At 33.3% G+C, this 17,402-nt stretch overlaps 2 protein-coding genes across 2 annotated transcripts; both read left to right on the top strand.

Annotated features, from left to right (window-relative positions):
* The first annotated feature begins 2,249 nt into the window (after window positions 1-2,249).
* Window positions 2,250-7,938, top strand: LOC122593711 (NAD-dependent malic enzyme 62 kDa isoform, mitochondrial-like). The gene is made up of 20 exons (XM_043766157.1): window positions 2,250-2,463; window positions 2,696-2,792; window positions 3,025-3,143; window positions 3,269-3,436; window positions 3,557-3,685; window positions 3,775-3,835; window positions 3,968-4,071; window positions 4,189-4,272; window positions 4,492-4,598; window positions 4,701-4,812; window positions 4,907-5,020; window positions 5,102-5,167; window positions 5,250-5,322; window positions 5,411-5,497; window positions 5,756-5,810; window positions 5,912-5,983; window positions 6,431-6,493; window positions 6,616-6,730; window positions 7,172-7,358; window positions 7,721-7,938. Exons 1-19 carry the CDS (start codon window positions 2,308-2,310, stop codon window positions 7,244-7,246), a joined length of 1,857 nt encoding a protein of 618 aa, XP_043622092.1. The 5' UTR covers window positions 2,250-2,307; the 3' UTR covers window positions 7,247-7,358; window positions 7,721-7,938.
* Window positions 7,939-10,285: 2,347 nt separating this feature from the next.
* Window positions 10,286-16,863, top strand: LOC122590892 (phragmoplastin DRP1E-like). The gene is made up of 15 exons (XM_043763071.1): window positions 10,286-10,627; window positions 11,171-11,234; window positions 11,350-11,457; window positions 11,714-11,815; window positions 11,920-11,970; window positions 12,056-12,117; window positions 12,401-12,491; window positions 12,584-12,648; window positions 12,959-13,153; window positions 13,346-13,465; window positions 13,544-13,614; window positions 14,111-14,336; window positions 14,419-14,469; window positions 15,396-15,875; window positions 16,491-16,863. Exons 1-15 carry the CDS (start codon window positions 10,484-10,486, stop codon window positions 16,617-16,619), a joined length of 1,959 nt encoding a protein of 652 aa, XP_043619006.1. The 5' UTR covers window positions 10,286-10,483; the 3' UTR covers window positions 16,620-16,863.
* The last annotated feature ends 539 nt before the right edge of the window (window positions 16,864-17,402 follow it).

Genomic DNA, 17,402 nt, shown 5'->3' on the forward strand with positions numbered 1-17,402 from the left:
AATACTTGTATCGTGTATTTGTACTAAGCACATACCGGCATGCAACATGTAGTCGTCGGCATATTAGATTGCGAAAACTTGCCTCTTTTAAAAATAAATATATAAAAATAATATGGACTATTAGTTCTTATATAAGATGATGACAAAAGTTCAAAGTTAAATATTTTGCTCCTTGATAACTTATTTAAAAACTTGGTCAACTTACTAATATGTCTTTGTATGGATCGATGATGTATGTATAGATTTGTTTAGTTACAAGAGGATGAGAAAAGGCAATAACTTGTTAATTAAATCGTCACACTCTGTAACGAATGATCTCGTATTGTATTTTTGACATGTATGAATCGAATATCACAACGGAAGGTCTAGACTATGTTGTCTTTCACAAAACTATAGTACTTATATGAGTTATATCTATATAACATAATAATAGACTTGACCTCAAAAATTGAGTCTATTAAAACCAATTTTTATCAAATTAATATACTTTAATATTGATCATCCTGGTTCAACCGAGTTCAAAAGTATTATTCAAATGCTGAGCTTGGGTTAACTTTGATAATCAAATCAAACTTAAGTTTTGATACAAGAACACACCATAAAAGTATCATCAATACCATGTGTTTACACACCATGTTATGATACCCTAACCTAACCCTAACCCTAACCCTAACCCTAACCCTAACCCTAACCCTCATCAATAGTTCAATACCATGTACATATACAGAAACACTTTTGAGGGTTGTGCTCCTTTCAGGCTTTCACCCTTGACACTAATTTATTCCTCATTAGTCCAGACTTTAATATAGCCCAATACTATATCATTTGCGGGCCCACACTTCAGCACTTCATTAGTCTATAGGCCCAGTCTGCAACCAAAAGAGCATCTGTAATATAGATAATGGACAAATGATCTGCGCAGCAGATTTGTAAAGAAAAAAAAAATGTTTTGTCTCTTAAAGTTTGTCAAATGTACATATTCAATAGTCGATACGTGAGAGTAACAATACCTATGTTAAGTACTCCATAATAGATATACTTTTCTCATAATTAGTTTGTTAGTTTGTAATCATATATTTCAAACATGTTTGATAGGGAAAAATTCAGAGAAATGAAACCGAGAGAGAAATGAAATTAGCTGAGAAATCTAATAAATTTCTTTGTTTGGTAATATAAAAGAAATTGATCCGAGAAATGAATAAATTTTTTCTAGAAAAATAAAAATAGAATTGTATCATCATTTTAATTTCATAAAATCAAAACATAAAAAATTGTTCATATATTTTTCTTTCATTAAATGTCAAATAAAAGATTATAAAGTTGATATAGCATCAGTAGTAATTATTATCATTAAGTTGGGATCTTTGGAAACGACTTATTTTGGAAGCAAAACAAAAGTTGTATTTGGAGACCGGTTCCAAAAGCTTCTCGACATGTTTATCTTCTAATCCAAGATCATCCTCTTCAACACTTTCATTGAGATCTTCTGCTTCAATATCTTCTTTGTTATTTCTATTTCCAGATCTCTTGGAGATCTTCTTCGATCTCTTAGGAATCTTCTTCTTCGTTGTCTTGTTGTTGAGGTCAGGGATCGGATGAAACAACGTCGTTCACTATGGGGGTTGGTTCTTCTTGCTGTGATTCATTGGAGGTTTGTTCTTCCATGGGAGCGGGTGCTTGTTCTTCTTGGACTGCGGCGGATGTCGGAGGAAAGATGACATGATCGGAAAAAGAGCAGACAACATGGGTTGTGCTTCAATATAAACTTTTTATTATTGAAGAAGTTAAAGAAATTTATCTAAGGAAATTGATTTCTCCCCAAAATGGATGGAAATGTAAATGTATAGAAAGTCATTTCCTGAGAGTTGACATTTCTCTGCCCCCACTAATTCTCTGCCAACCAAACAAGGAAAATGGTTTCATTTCCTTTTCTCTAGCCTCAACTCTCCCTGCCAAACACACCCATTTGGAGAATTGGAGCTAATTAATATAGAATAGACAATGACTGGTGCCAAAAAGACACGACTAGTTTGGTAACAAATATTATAGATCTTAGGGCTCAAATGGTAACAACCAAGACTCAAGGATTGGATTTGTAACTAAGTGTAAACCTGGGGAAGCTTTTATAATATTAACAAGCGAAAGTGTTGGAAATCATAACATAATTAACTACCAAAAATAGCAACTTCAAACAGGACGCTTTGGTTTCCCACATTTTCATCATCTATAGTTACAGGAAGAAAATCGAAGTATAACATTCTACAAGTTTCATCAGTTTTTTTTTTCTTTCTGATTTCGAAGGCAACAATGTCGAATTTATATTGTCAAATTCGGCTCTCTTCGAATCAGATCAAAGGCGTTTTGTACAAAAATTTAAGATCATTTATTACTATCGAATGCCATAGACCTACCATTCTTAATAAAAAAGGCGTCGATATTCTTCATAATCCATGGTTCAATAAGGTACATGATGTAAATGACCAGATCAAAATTTACATGTTTTGTAATTTGACTCATAAATGTTAAGCATTATGTGTTTAACTCACTTGATGGCCATAAATAACACGTAATTTAGTTATATTTAAATTTCATTTTGATAATCAGTGGAGGGTCTTATGTAACGAAAAATGATCACCTGCCAATTTACATCTTTAACCAAAATTCAGGATTGAAAATTAACAACTTGGGTTTGCAGGGAACATCATTCTCTTTGACCGAAAGAGATCGTTTAGATCTTCGTGGACTTCTACCTCCAAACGTTCAGACAGAGCAACAACAGATTGAACGTTTTAGTAAGTTAATACGCTTTGCTTGATCTTTCTTGCTTATATAGATGTTAGGCATTCCGGCAAGGTCTTTTGTTTAAACTCAAAGAGGGTGGTCTAACGCCATGGGCTTTGGATTCTTCAAAAAAGGTCTGAAGTTCGAATCCAACGAGTTGTAGCTCTTTGGAGCCACGTGTCCCTATATTATCATAGTATTGTTTAATTTCAAGTTTGTTAAGAACTTTTGTTTAAATTATAGAGACAGACCTGGAGAAGATTGAGATGAACTACATGGATGGACCTTCGGACACAGTCACTTTGGCCAAGTGGCGTATACTAAATAGGCTACACGACAGAAACGAAACAATGTACTATAAGGTTAGTGAATCTTGTAAAACCTGTAAGGAAGTTTACATACTTGATACAATCTTAAAGAAATGCAAGCTTGATTAGATAGAGTCCTGTACACTTGGATTGACTCATTGATATCTATGTAATGACAGATTCTTACGAAACAAATCAAGGAATTTGCCCCTATAGTGTACACTCCAACAGTAGGACTTGTTTGCCAAAAATACAGTGGATTATTTAGACGACCAAGGGGGATGTATTTCAGTGCTGCTGATCGCGGAGAAATGATGGCAATGGTTTATAATTGGCCCGCTGATCAGGTTTGTTACTAGTAAATGACGTGACTACTTTAAAACTATTAGATAGTTCAAACTATTACCTTTATAGCTATAGTCATAATTATACGTGTATGTTATACTTATGCCTTGTGCCTGGCATAGGTTGATATGATTGTTGTTACCGACGGAAGCAGAATCATGGGTCTTGGTGATCTAGGAGTTCAGGGGATCGGCATTGCAATAGGGAAGTTAGATTTATATGTTGCGGCAGCAGGAATAAATCCTCAGAGAGTAATCTTTGCATCCACTCGTACTAGCCCACTTGTATGTCTCTTTAAGTTTTGCGTACTACTTACCCTTTTCTGTTATTCTTATAAAAGGTACTTCCTATTATGATTGATGTCGGAACCAACAATGAAACCCTTCTTACAGACCCACTTTGTAAGGTTCTTTTTACTCACTTATTATGATTTTTACAATATCAGTTTACTTTTAGCTATCTTATCACATTCTTCACTCCTGCAGGTAGATTTTTTCTAGAGATAATAACATTACTTTTTTTTTTCTTTTTAGATCTAGGACTGCAAGAAAACCGTCTTGAAGGTGATGAGTACATTTCCATTATCGATGAGCTTATGGAGGCTTTGTTCAATCGTTGGCCCCATGTGATCGTGCAGGTACTTTTTTTTCTTTGTTTTTAGAACTAATGATCTGATGCCATTTACTTGTTTTTCTTCCATTACATTTTCAAAGAATATTCTAAGAAGACACTTCTCACATGTGATTTTTCTTAGTTTGAAGACTTTCAACATAAATGGGCCTCAATGTTATTGGAACGCTACAGAAATACCTATAGAATGTTCAATGATGATGTCCAGGTAATCCGTTAGCACTTTCTCGGGCTGGATGCTTTTCCATATAGTGCCGATGTTATTGTTAGTGAGCATTAGTTGCACACTCTGTTGTAATTTAATCAAAGGGTGTAGCTTTTTAAATTATGTTATCGGCTGAACCACTACTAAGGTATTGGCTTTCTCTTTTCTTACTATATGATTAATATGTTTAAACGTTAGACTGGATTTCTCGTTAATGTCCAGGGAACAGCGGGAGTTGCAGTTGCTGGTCTTCTTGGAGCTGTAAGAGCACAAGAAAAGATGATGATTGACTTCCCAAAGCAGAATATCGTTGTTGCCGGTGCTGGAAGGTATGAATTTATCTACATTTGATTAATATGAAGATATATAAGTACTTATAAGATTTTAGTTATTAGTTCCAATTATCTACACCTAATTTTCTGTAATTGCAGTGCAGGAGTTGGAGTTCTGAAGGCAGCCAGAAGAACTATGGCAAGAATATTAGGAAATAATAAACACGCTTTTCAGAGTGCACGGCATCAGTTTTGGGTAGTTGACGTCAATGTATGCAAATACTCATATCAGCATACATATCTACAATTGTCTTTTATTGGAATAGTTATTACCTTTATGTCTTTATTTTATATGAATGAATCAGGGCCTGATCACAGAGGATCGTGAAAGTATCGATGATGATGTCAAGCCATTTGCAAAGAAAGTCAGTGACATTAGGTGTTGGAGGTTGAGGGAAGGAGCAAGTCTTAGAGAAGTGGTGTGTTCTATATATGCATATGCTTTATGGCCTTTTAAGCACATTTTATTGATAAGATATTGGAAATTATATGGTGAGCAGGTGCAGGAGGTGAAACCTGATGTACTCCTTGGGTTATCTGCAGTCGGTGGCTTGTTCTCTAAAGAGGTATAATATTACATTAAATAACTAAAAGAATCAACTTAAGACATTTTTTTTTATATAATTTTAAGTTAAATATTTTCCCCAGATATTGGAAGCTTTTAGAGGTTCAACTTCAACCAGACCAACAATATTTGCATTGTCAAATCCCACAACCAATGGTATGGTATAGTGGTATGGCTAAAACCGATTCTGCAGCTTGACCTGTAAAAATGTGGTCCTAATATTTCGAGTTTTGTTCCGTGACAGCTGAATGTACACCCGAAGAAGCGTTTTCTATTGTGGGCAAAAACATAATTTACGCAAGTGGAAGCCTATTTAAGGATGTGGATCTTGGTTTGTCTTCTAAATATCTTCTGATTGTACATTTACCATCCTATGTGGCCCTGTTTGTCAATGTCTAAGATTCCGGGTCATTACTTGGAGAAAATAGCTCTATCATATAAGCAGTTCTATTAATTGCTACCGGTTGTCCAAGGATAAATATGAGAAAGGGTTTCCATGAAGTTATTCTTTTTTGAGCTTGCAAAAGGTATACATTATGATCCTCATTGTGTATGCTATTTTGCAATAACATGCACTTGATAATTGCAGGAAACGGAGAGATTGGCTACTGCAATCAGGGAAATAATATGTATCTTTTTCCTGGGTCAGTTCTTATCTCTAGTCACTAATCAGAAATTTTATATTTTTATTATTATTTTGCTTTAACAACTCTCGATCTGACTGTGGACTAATCCGGATCTGCAGCATTGGTCTCGGTACTCTTTTGTCTGGTTCTAGGATAATCTCAGATGGCATGTTGCAGGCTGCAGCCGAGTGGTAGTATTCTTATCAATATAAACTTCATTCGGCCACTGGAGGGTAACTTTATATTTGGTCAGGTGGCAATCTTGACCCACTCACTTATAAATGGCGGAAAATATCTAGCGGGTCAAATGGGTAATGTAAATATAGCTCAATTATGATTCAAATAAAAAGTAAACAATTACATAGTTTAATCTAATAAATTGAACATTTAAAAAGTGACGAAGGTTTTGTAATCATGTTTGAGACACTAGTTAGTTATTGAACAATTTGACACAAAAGTATTTTCGTCGACATGACAGGCTGACCTTTACCAAATTTTACCCATTTTGACCTGTGATCTGCCCAAGCCCTCCTAGTGTCTAATTTTGTGTCCCAAGATACAAACAACACTTTAAATAAGCTACAATTCACTGTTGGAACAACTTCAATCGGATTTACTGTCTTTTGTTAAACCTACAGCCTAGCTGAATACATGAGCGAAGATGAGGTTGTGAAAGGCATAATATTCCCTCCATTATCAAGGTATATAATATGAAAGTTTCTTCTGTGAACTGGACATTCTTTTGTATCAAAGATGTAACTATTTTTTCTGAACGGAACTTATGTAACTATTATATGTGTATATGGTATATTTGTGCGTCCAGCATACGTGATATAACCAAAAAGGTAGCCGTTGCTGTCATTAGTGAAGCTATAAAAGAGGATCTAGCAGAAGGATATCGTGAAATGAACTCTCGTGATCTCAAGAGGCTAAATAAGGTATCCTTGAAATTGTGTCAACGCCTAAAATACCCCCTCTAACAAGAGAAGATAGGCGGGTCAGTCGGGTTTGTTACAAACATATATCATAAACCATCTTTTAGAAGTTTTTATGCATTAGAACTTATAAAAAAACACTTTGGGTGACATTTGACTGATAAGATGAAACATAACCCGGATTTACACAGTCATAACCCTAAAACTTTAGACCTAAGGCCAAAAATTGGTCACCTAATTTCACCTACAAAAATCAAAGAGTAAAATTTTATCCACACTAAATAACTTTATAAAATAAAGTCACTGATTAATATACCTATACAAGTCAACCACTCTATGTGCACTTTCTAGTACTTGCAGGTCAATAACTACCTCTATTACAAAATGCTTTTGTGGCCAGTTCACATGTAGATTTAAGTTATATGACGCGGTTCCTACTTGCAGGAGGAAATCCTTTTACATGTGGAGAACAATATGTGGAAGCCTGATTACCCAACATTAATATACAAGAATGATTAAATTCTCCATGCATCCACGATACAATGAATACACAATACATAGAAATGAACCCATTAATCGATGGTGTTCCATGCTGATCTTCACTAAAGCAACCTCAGTCATCTTTCCTTGGGTATGACTTACTACTAGTTAATCTCAGTTAATATCTTATGTGAGTGGGTCAAATGGAATTTGTGACGGGCCAAGTATAGACGGGTTATCTGAAACATTCTCTATAATAAAGTAATAGATGAATTTTAGTAAGATAATTTCGAAGATTTTAAGCATTAAAAAATATAGCAATTATGATATACGAGTTTTAACAGAGTCTTTAACCTATTAGAGATAGAATGTATGACTCAAATCTGGAATTCTGGTTAACCTTAAACATAAGTAAATGACTCACAATTTTCACTCTTTTGTCCAGCACGTAAGTTAGCTTATTATCTATATATCGAAATCTTCATTACGAGATCAGTTTCTTTATTGATGCAGCAATAGGCATGGATACAAATTGCTACAAACACACAATATTCAAGACAACAGGGATGGTCTTTTTATTGTGGCTGCTAATGCCATTTACAATATTCAATTGTGTTTAAAGTGATGGTAAAGTTCAACAATGACTTCAATATTGAAATGAATTACGAGTACAACTTTTATTTATTTGTACCTATGGTTCATTAGTCATCACATATCATGAAGGCACTATAACACACAGTTCAATCATTAAATATTTGGTTTGGTAATGAAAAAAGCAGCCTCTGGTAGGCCACAATTTTGTTTTGCCAACGGTATTTTTTCCAGTATTCAAAATTCAAATATTCATCCCAAACTTAAACAAAATGTGACAAAATAGCAAGTAAAAATTTCAAATTTGTAAGGTTTTTGATCTTAAAAAAAAAATTCATTTTAGTTCGAGTCTTACTTCTTATATTTGTGAGTTGGATTAATAGTGTAGGTTTTCAAAAATCCCGAGACATACGTGTAATTTAGGAATATAAATACGATAAAATGACGTTTTAAAAAATAATAAAATAATAATGTTATCTTGATTTTGGTTTCACTTTCAGATAATTAGTTTATGAAAATCAAACAATTTCTTTTAAAAATTGTATTCACGCATTACTATCTTTATCTTTACTCCCCTGTAAAGCAAAAGCCTTTTTTTTAAATTAAACTATTCCGCCTTTGAAATACCAGATTTGCCCTTGACATTTTATATTATTTTCACACATATCTCATACTTCATCGGTAACCTTCTAATACTTTATAGCTTTCGTGATAATTAGTTTTTTATTTTTTGATGAAATAAGTAACAATATAGGTTTAAAATAAAAGCTTAAAATATAGCAAAAGCATATAATAAATGATTATGACTATAGTTTTGTTTATAAAAAAAATCTCGTTTCAAAATTGATTAATACACGAGTAATGTAAGTCAATAGAAAAAATTTTAACCAGTACAAAAAGAGCAATGTTTTATAACACTGGTTGATTGACTGTTTTAATACTATATTAGCTTAAGAAATTGTTCGCAAAATACAATATCTAGATCTATATATATATATAAAAGATAAACTTTAATTATAAAATAGAGAAGTTTGGACCTTAGATGAAATTTTTGTTTTAATTAGAGTCGTTAGATCAAAATGATGATGCCATGTACCTTATTTCACTTTTTTTGGATTTAATTTTAATTTAATAATATTATATATGGAAAGTAATTTCCAACATATTGTAATTATAGCAAGTAATTATTTTAATGATATGTTTATGGAAAATAATTCTTAAAATTTATATTATATTTATAAAAATTATTATTCTTTGATTATTTTCATTATACTAACTTTTTTTTGTTTTATGTCATACATTTAACTAAATTATGAGTTTATATCGAATTTTTATCATATAATGTATCAAATATTGTTTATATGTATTTTGTTTTATATCGTTAATATCTTATGATATTTAAATAAAATATATTATCGGTGCCTAGAATAATAAAAAAAAATTAAAGAGTGTAAAAATGGCAACATCATCTTTTTTTTAACATCTTTAATCTATTTTTTTTTACAACATTATAAAAATTTAGGATGTCATTAAGTATCTCTAATATACAAAATTTTCAGAAACTAAAATTTACATTTAACTTTATACCGTCACAAAAGATATAATTAACATACATATCCTACTAATAACTTTTAATACAAAACATTTTTTTAAAAAAATATATCATCAAATTTCAACATGTTTTTTTTTATAACTATTAATTATATTATAAGTTATAACAATAATTTAATATGTTTGATTTGCATATTACGTAAAAAATAATCTAGTATTCAAACACAAACCATAAATGATCACCTTACTAGTAATTTATAAGTCGTAACATGTAAAGATTATCCATAGTTATCTTTTAATATTGGCATATATATATTTTTGGTTAATAAGTCTAATCAGTTTTACGAGACGAATAATTTCGTAATGACGACTCGTTTTATGGGTAGCGTGGAGTTGTGACATTTAATATAATAATTTATACGGATCATAAAATTACTTATTACACAATATTAATAAATATATAAAAGGTAATGATATTGATATTACTTTTTTTTTTGTTGATATATTTACAAATATTATATTATAAGTAATGCACATAAATTATTGTTTGTTATGGTATATAATATAAATTAAAAATTTTAAAATATGGTATAATATCACTATCTATATATATAAAAAGTTGGGTATTATAAAAAAGTTAAAACAAATAACACAAGATTTTGATCCTTAGATCATGATTAAATTGATGTACGAAAATTCACGAAACAATTGATTTACGATAATTTTCATGATGTATAATAATTTTTATTAAAAAAAAAATTATTATTTTTTAATTCTTGTTTTATTTTACCTATAATCTATATAAAAAATAGAATCTAACAACGTTACCCTTTTCATAAACCGACCCGTATCTAAATGTGGAGTTTATACCCCGCGTTGATATCCCGGACAGATTGGAGTCGACGGCCAATCGAAATAAAAAGACAAAAAGATTTCAATTTCAAATTAAAATCTCCACCCTCGCCTCTTTCCCCGTTCCTTAACGACCAATTCACACACACACAGAACCTGCCTCTGTCTCTCTATCTCTCTCTAGATCCTCTCTCTCTCTATTCCGATCATATTACACATATACATACATCTTTCCGATCTGATCTATATCTTTATCTATCTCTATATATTATAACTTAAATCATGACGGCGACTATGGAGAGCCTCATCGGATTAGTTAATCGCATACAAAGAGCTTGTACTGCTCTCGGTGATTACGGCGGCGATGATTCCACTTTCTCTTCTCTTTGGGACGCTCTTCCTTCCGTCGCCGTCGTCGGCGGTCAGGTATTTTTTTAATTGATTTTTCTCGATCTCCTTAACCTAATATGAAACACTTTGTTATTAACTTATAGATTAAGATCTTATCTCTATGCCCTTAGCAGTTAGTTTTTTCGATCTGCTTAGTTTTCTAATGAAATCGAGTGTTTTTACATGCAATACAGAATTCGTATATATTAATTTCCAAACTAGACCGTTTTCGTTTGAGAGGAGGTATAGTTTTTGAGCTGGAATTGTCAGGAATCAGTTAAGATCTTAGTATCAAGTTTTCGAAATGTATTTTTGTTTTTCTGTAAGGACTTGTCAGGTGTTTTGGAGTATAGTGAGAGTCGACAGTAATGAGTAAACGGTTGAACTGGGGCAGAGATGATGGGGGAGAAAGGGATGTCGTCAACTAGGATTGAAAGTTCACCCCTTTTGGACACCGTTGTTTCACTAATATACTTTATTTTTGCTTCGTGTATTGGCGAAACTTATATCATATAAATATCTCTGTTTACTTGTGTTGTTTAACTAAACCTAATTTTTTGCCGCTGTGCTTGTTCTTAGAGTTCTGGAAAGTCTTCTGTGTTAGAGAGCATTGTCGGCAGAGATTTTCTTCCTAGAGGATCTGGTTAGTTTTCTATTCTGTATTTTTTTTTATGTATATTATTTTTTGTTTATTATTGTTACCTTTCTGGTTTTTTTTTTTTTTGATGTACGAAAGGGTCTATGTGTGTCTATTCCAGGGATTGTCACTAGACGTCCATTGGTGTTGCAGCTACACAAGACAGAGGGCAAGCAAGAAGAGTATGCTGAATTTGGACATTTGCCCCGCAGACGTTTCACTGATTTTGGTATGTATAGTTACTGATACTGATTATTGTGTTTTTGATCATGCAATTGCTTATTTGAATTTATGTATCTGTATGTTTAATGGTCCATGATGTTAGGTACAGTTTTTTCAACATCATTATCTGGCATATTTTTTCTTAAGTAGTTAGATTGCATTAGTTTAAAGACCTAGTATTTATAATAATGTCTCTTTTATTCTGTGTAGCTTTTTTTTGTAAGATGCTAATGTATGTTTATTCAATCTTAACCTTTCCACAGCTTTGGTACGTAAGGAAATTGAAGATGAAACAGACAGAATCACGGGGAAGACAAAACAAATATCTCCCATTCCAATTCATCTCAGTATATACTCACCAAATGGTGTGTCTTGTTAACATACATCATTTAGATTTTAGACCTGTATTTGTGTTGGAATAAAGCTTATATGATGCTAACACCTCAGCATACTTTCTTTTTTCTTCCAGTTGTCAACTTAACTTTAATCGATTTACCTGGATTGACAAAAATTGCTGTTGGTATGTTCTCTTCATCTTTCTATCAAATTGGATTATGTATTTTTACTTAATCTTTGTCTATATTAATAGCTAATTTTCTTATCAGATGGACAGTCTGATACGATTGTTGAGGATATTGAAAATATGGTTCGGCTTTATGTTGATAAGGTAATATTAATTTATCTTACATTCCAATTACTGAACATTGACAAGTATTATCTTTTGTTGTAATGAACATAATTTTCCTGTGTCAATCAAACGAAGCCTTAGATGGTAATTGTGGGTCTATGTGACCTTTGATATGGTTTAGATTTCGGTGATCTGTAGCTTGATATCAATTAATGTGGTGTTGTACAAATATAATTTCTTTCTCCTATCATACTTTTTTCTCTAGCTTGTCAGCCGGGTTTTTTTTATTGGTTCTCACTAATGATTGCATGGTCCTTTCCAGCCCAACTCCATCATACTAGCAATATCTCCTGCGAACCAAGATATTGCTACGTCTGATGCAATTAAACTTGCTAAGGAAGTGGATCCATCAGGTATCTTTACTTCACTATTTGGAGAAATGCTTCTGCTCATAATTTTCTGGCGAGTTTTTTTTATATCTTAAGCATTTTCTTAACTTGGTTAGGCGAACGCACGTTTGGGGTTGTGACAAAGCTTGATTTGATGGACAAAGGAACCAATGCCTTGGATGTAAGATCTCTCTCTCTCTCTCTCAGACTATATGTGTATTTGTCTACAAACACAGACGTTGGGCCGATAGGTTAAGGTTGTCCCAAGTCATATTTAACTTGAAAATGTGTAAACTTTGATCACAGTTATATTGTTGTAATAATAATTAATCGGATAATCTTAATAAAATGTCTTTACAGGTTTATTCATAAAATTACAGTTATGAATTTAAACCATAACTCAAATCTACCAATTTAAATGTGACAGAAAAGCTAAATCTTCTCGGTGTCGCTAAATGATTGTTTGACATTGAATACTATGTTTTTCATAGGTCCTTGAAGGAAGAGCATATCGTCTTCAACATCCTTGGGTGGGAGTTGTGAACAGATCCCAAGCAGATATTAACAAAAAAACAGATATGATGTATGCAAGGCGAAGGGAGAGGGAGTATTTTGCTACTAGTCCTGATTATGGTCATCTGGCCAATAAAATGGGTTCTGAGTATTTAGCAAAACTTTTGTCGCAGGTATACTCTATTCCTTTGTTTCCCCTCATTTTACTTTTGTGACATTTAGTCATCTAGTGTATATTTGTTATCGATGAATCATCACCAGTATAAGGTGAAAGAAGATTTAGGGACTAGACAAGAGGGTGCTTAAGTGTTTTTTTTTTTACCTTATGAATTTCTTTCACCTGAATTCAAAGCTTCGATATGCAGCATTTGGAAACTGTTATCAAATCTAAAATACCAAGCATCACTTCCTTGATAAACAAAGGTATTGATGAGATGGAAGCCGAGTTGGACCGTCTTGGGAGGCCAATCGCAGTTGATGCAGGGGTAAGTAGCTTGTCTACTGTTAGTGTCATGGTGAATGTTGCATAATTGTATTTAATACTCTCAAGTTTTCTCTTTCAGGCTCAGTTGTACACCATCTTGGAACTTTGCCGTGCTTTTGACAAAATTTTTAAGGAGCATCTAGATGGAGGGTAAGCATCCCTTTTGACCTTAAAGTTCAGAGGGTGCAATAACAACTGATTTGTAAATACAAGTCGATTTGGGTAATAGTTTTCTAATCAGGTAGATGTAAAGAATATCACTAAGGGAGAAACAAATTGAATTTGTCGCCCGGAGTGTAACAAACTGTTTATAGTCTCCCAATTTTTTTCTAAAAATTTTTAAATAATCATTTTTAACAGATAGTTTTAGTAGTTTAGTTCACTGATTAGGTATGTTTGAAATAGAAAAAGCTGTATTAAGCAGTTCTGCAAGGTCAACCCAGAATGTTCCGAGCAATTAACTGTCCCTAACACACTCGATTGGGATCACTGCCCAGTTAGAACTTTTGAATCACAAATTCTTACCTACTAAAGTAAACTAACTTATATTTACAATAATATTATGTTCTCCTGCCTAGTCTCTGAACCATGCTTAATATACGTAAGTTTGCAATTAGATGAACTTAAGTTGTGGCTATTATTTCAGGCGACCTGGAGGTGACAGAATATATGGAGTGTTTGACAACCAGCTTCCTGCTGCTTTAAGGAAACTTCCATTCGATAGACACCTTTCTTTACAGAATGTGAGGAAAGTTGTTTCAGAAGCAGATGGTTACCAACCACATCTGATTGCTCCTGAACAAGGTTATCGACGTCTTATAGAGGGCTCATTGAATTATTTTAGGGGACCAGCTGAAGCTTCTGTTGATGCTGTAAGTATAGTTTTTTGAACCATGATCTCTAGTATGTTATGTTGGTATTGTGTTGCGTGACTTATTGGGAAAAAAATTGTAGGTCCATTTCGTTCTGAAAGAACTTGTCAGGAAGTCAATCGGAGAAACCGAGGTTAGATTTGACAAGCATACTTGGTTTTTTTTTTTTTTTTTTTGAAATATTCACATTCTTGTCACCTAAGTAGTCAAGGACATAAATTTCGGTGTTTCAGTCACGGACTGGTATACGAAATATCGTTTTTTTCGGTGGTATTTCGGTAATTCTAATATTATGTATATATATTTATATATATACATAAATAAGAGTAAAAGATAAAACCTGGAAGTGCTGATACAGAATTTGGCCAAATTTCGGAAATTTCGGTGGTATTTCGGTCAATACCACCGAAAATTTCGGAAACAATATCAAAACCGAAATTATGTCCCACCACCGAAAACCGGTATACCACCGAAATACCACCGAAATTGATACAAGGGGTGTTTAGTTTTGCTATTTGAAGCCGCTTATGTGATTGTGATGGCTACAAATTCAGTATTCGGTTTGTAATGTTGTTTGGATAAAGGGACGATGATCAGGTTGACATGTTAGGATTTGGCTTGCCTTGTTAATCGGTTATTGGCTGAACATTGATGCCTGCTGCCGACAACTATATTTTGTTTGACACCATACTGATTATATAAGGAAAATGATTAATCCTCCAAACTAAATAGCCTAAATATCCTCCTAATCATAAGATGATGGCAAGTGGCAAAATCAAAGGATTAAATTAGGAAAGAGAATAAGTGGATTACACTTGTCATATTTTAAGATTGTTAGGAGGATTATTAGGCTAATTTTTAGGCCATTATATAATTATTAGTTTATTACAACCTCAAATAACAAAATCATGGTCAAACACTCATACAAGCTGTCTTCCTACAACCAGTTATCTGGGTTCTGGTCATTTTAAATCAGATATTTTATTTCAGAAGGTACATTTAAATATTCAAACACCCGCTTAAAAGGGTTGCATATTCTTAATTATTTGGTTGTGACAGGAGCTGAGACGGTTTCCAACTCTGCAATCAGCTATTGCTGCTGCTGCGGGTGAAGCATTAGAAAAGTTTCGTGATGAAAGTAAGAAGACAGTTGTGCGGCTAGTTGACATGGAGTCTTCATACTTGACTGTGGACTTTTTCAGGAAACTTCCCCAGGAAGTTGAGAGAGGTGGGCCTGCTCCTCCACCAGGAGATCGTCGAACCTCATCCGCAGATCGCAGAAACCCACCTGCAGACCGGGGAAACCCTGGTTCAGATCGTGGAATCCCTGGTGCAGACCGTGGAAATGCAGTTGACCCGTTAGGAGATCGTTATGGAGATGCTCATTTTAGAAGGATAGGTTCAAATGTATCATCTTACATCAGTATGGTGTCTGACACAATCAGGAGCACAATCCCAAAGGCAGTTGTTCTGTGTCAAGTTAAAGAAGCCAAGCAAAACCTACTCAACTATTTTTACACACAAATAGGGAGAAAGGAGGTAATTCTTGTTCTACTTGTATGGTTTTTCTAATTTATTGCTATAACCTGTGTATGCGACTGTTGCCCGTTAAAATGTCAATTATCAGATCCAGTTTATGAAAAAAGTTGGGGCTTAAGCAGGCGGGTTGGGCTAATATGTTTCATGGAAAAGATGCTACCATTGATCCTATCTACATATTGACTTGCCAAATGCATTTTCTGGCCCGTTATGATTTTAAATAATGTGTTACATATGATCTCCAGAACTATTATGTTATGATAATAATTCACTTGATAAATGAATAAGAAATCTTTATGCATTTGAATATATTTTGGAGATTTTCTGACCCATTCCTTTAGTTACCTTAGTTTAACTCATCTAAGCCTTTAGAGATTGACCATACTTTCAGTCAACTTATTTTATTTAACCGGGTCAATGCCAACCTCTATTAAATGCGCTTGAAATATCTTTTTTCACAAAAAGCTCAAAGGGGGTGTAAAGTCAAGGGTAAGGCTGGGAAAAATATACTAGTATATTTTTTAAAAATCAGAATCTTGTCTGTGATAATTGGATCACGGTGGGGTAGTCAGTTAAAGGCGTTTGAGAATTATTGTTACCGGAATTGTTTTTCAGGGCAAACAACTAGGGGAGTTACTAGATGAAGATCCAACTTTGATGTCCAAGAGGCTAGAAATTGCAAAAAGGCTTGAATTGTACAAGGTATCGAGGGATGAGATTGATGCTGTGTCATGGGTGCGGTGATCGTGATGTTAGAATTTTCACCAGCCCGGTGAGGGGAAAGTTCGTCATTTTTTTGATGCTCATTGTTTCACACTTTATTCTTGCTTTCGGTTTGGTCCTTGATATGTTAGGGATGTAGCACATGCACAGTTAATTTTGTGAGTATTTTTTATGGAGGATATTTGTTGTACATCAATAGAAACAGCTCTTATTATTTCTTAACTATGTGGGGAATGATTATATTGTTAAGGTATTGTTATCCATATTAAATTGTTCTAAGGTCTTTAATATAGTAGGTGGCGTTGCTGACATGCTGTAAGCCTGTGCGTATATATTTTGACCGACTTTGATCACACAACTGCTGACTGTTGTTAAGGCATCTCGAATACATTTACAACCTAAGCAATACCCAGGTTGTTTGTGTTCATATTCAGTCCTACAGAAAAGCCAACTTCATTTCATAAACTACAAATGGTTCAATGTTTTGAACCATTGAGATGCATTTAGTATATTAAGATTGAAAGTATTTTCAATTTTTTTAAGTGCACTTTTTTTAGAGTATGTATCATTCAGTATATTCCATTACTCCGCAACTACATAGTAAGATAACAATTACTACAAGAGTATCAAACCCAAGTTGCAACAAGATGTCATCTCTAAATGTTAGGCCAAAATTTTGAAACTTCTATCTAAAACACATGGTTTAAGTTCTAATTGAAACAATATAGTGTATCGTATGAATGTAGTGCTAATGTTGTATAAATTGATTTTAAAATATTTTGTCAAGTTATCTGTACTCTAAAA

Source organism: Erigeron canadensis, chromosome 3 (genome assembly GCF_010389155.1).
Source record: "Erigeron canadensis isolate Cc75 chromosome 3, C_canadensis_v1, whole genome shotgun sequence".
Taxonomy (NCBI): Eukaryota; Viridiplantae; Streptophyta; class Magnoliopsida; order Asterales; family Asteraceae; genus Erigeron; species Erigeron canadensis.

What these genes read in the sequence shown, in the direction of transcription:
- LOC122593711 (XM_043766157.1), top strand. Translation starts at nt 2,308, where the DNA reads ATGTCGAATTTATATTGTCAAATTCGGCTCTCTTCGAATCAGATCAAA. An exon ending in ATAATTGGCCCGCTGATCAG is followed by an intron (nt 3,437 to 3,556) that starts GTTTGTTACTAG and finishes TGCCTGGCATAG; the next exon opens with GTTGATATGATTGTTGTTAC. An exon ending in CAGGAATAAATCCTCAGAGA is followed by an intron (nt 3,686 to 3,774) that starts GTAATCTTTGCA and finishes TTCTTATAAAAG; the next exon opens with GTACTTCCTATTATGATTGA.
- LOC122590892 (XM_043763071.1), top strand. Translation starts at nt 10,484, where the DNA reads ATGACGGCGACTATGGAGAGCCTCATCGGATTAGTTAATCGCATACAA. An exon ending in TTTTCTTCCTAGAGGATCTG is followed by an intron (nt 11,235 to 11,349) that starts GTTAGTTTTCTA and finishes TGTCTATTCCAG; the next exon opens with GGATTGTCACTAGACGTCCA. An exon ending in ATTGACAAAAATTGCTGTTG is followed by an intron (nt 11,971 to 12,055) that starts GTATGTTCTCTT and finishes TTTTCTTATCAG; the next exon opens with ATGGACAGTCTGATACGATT.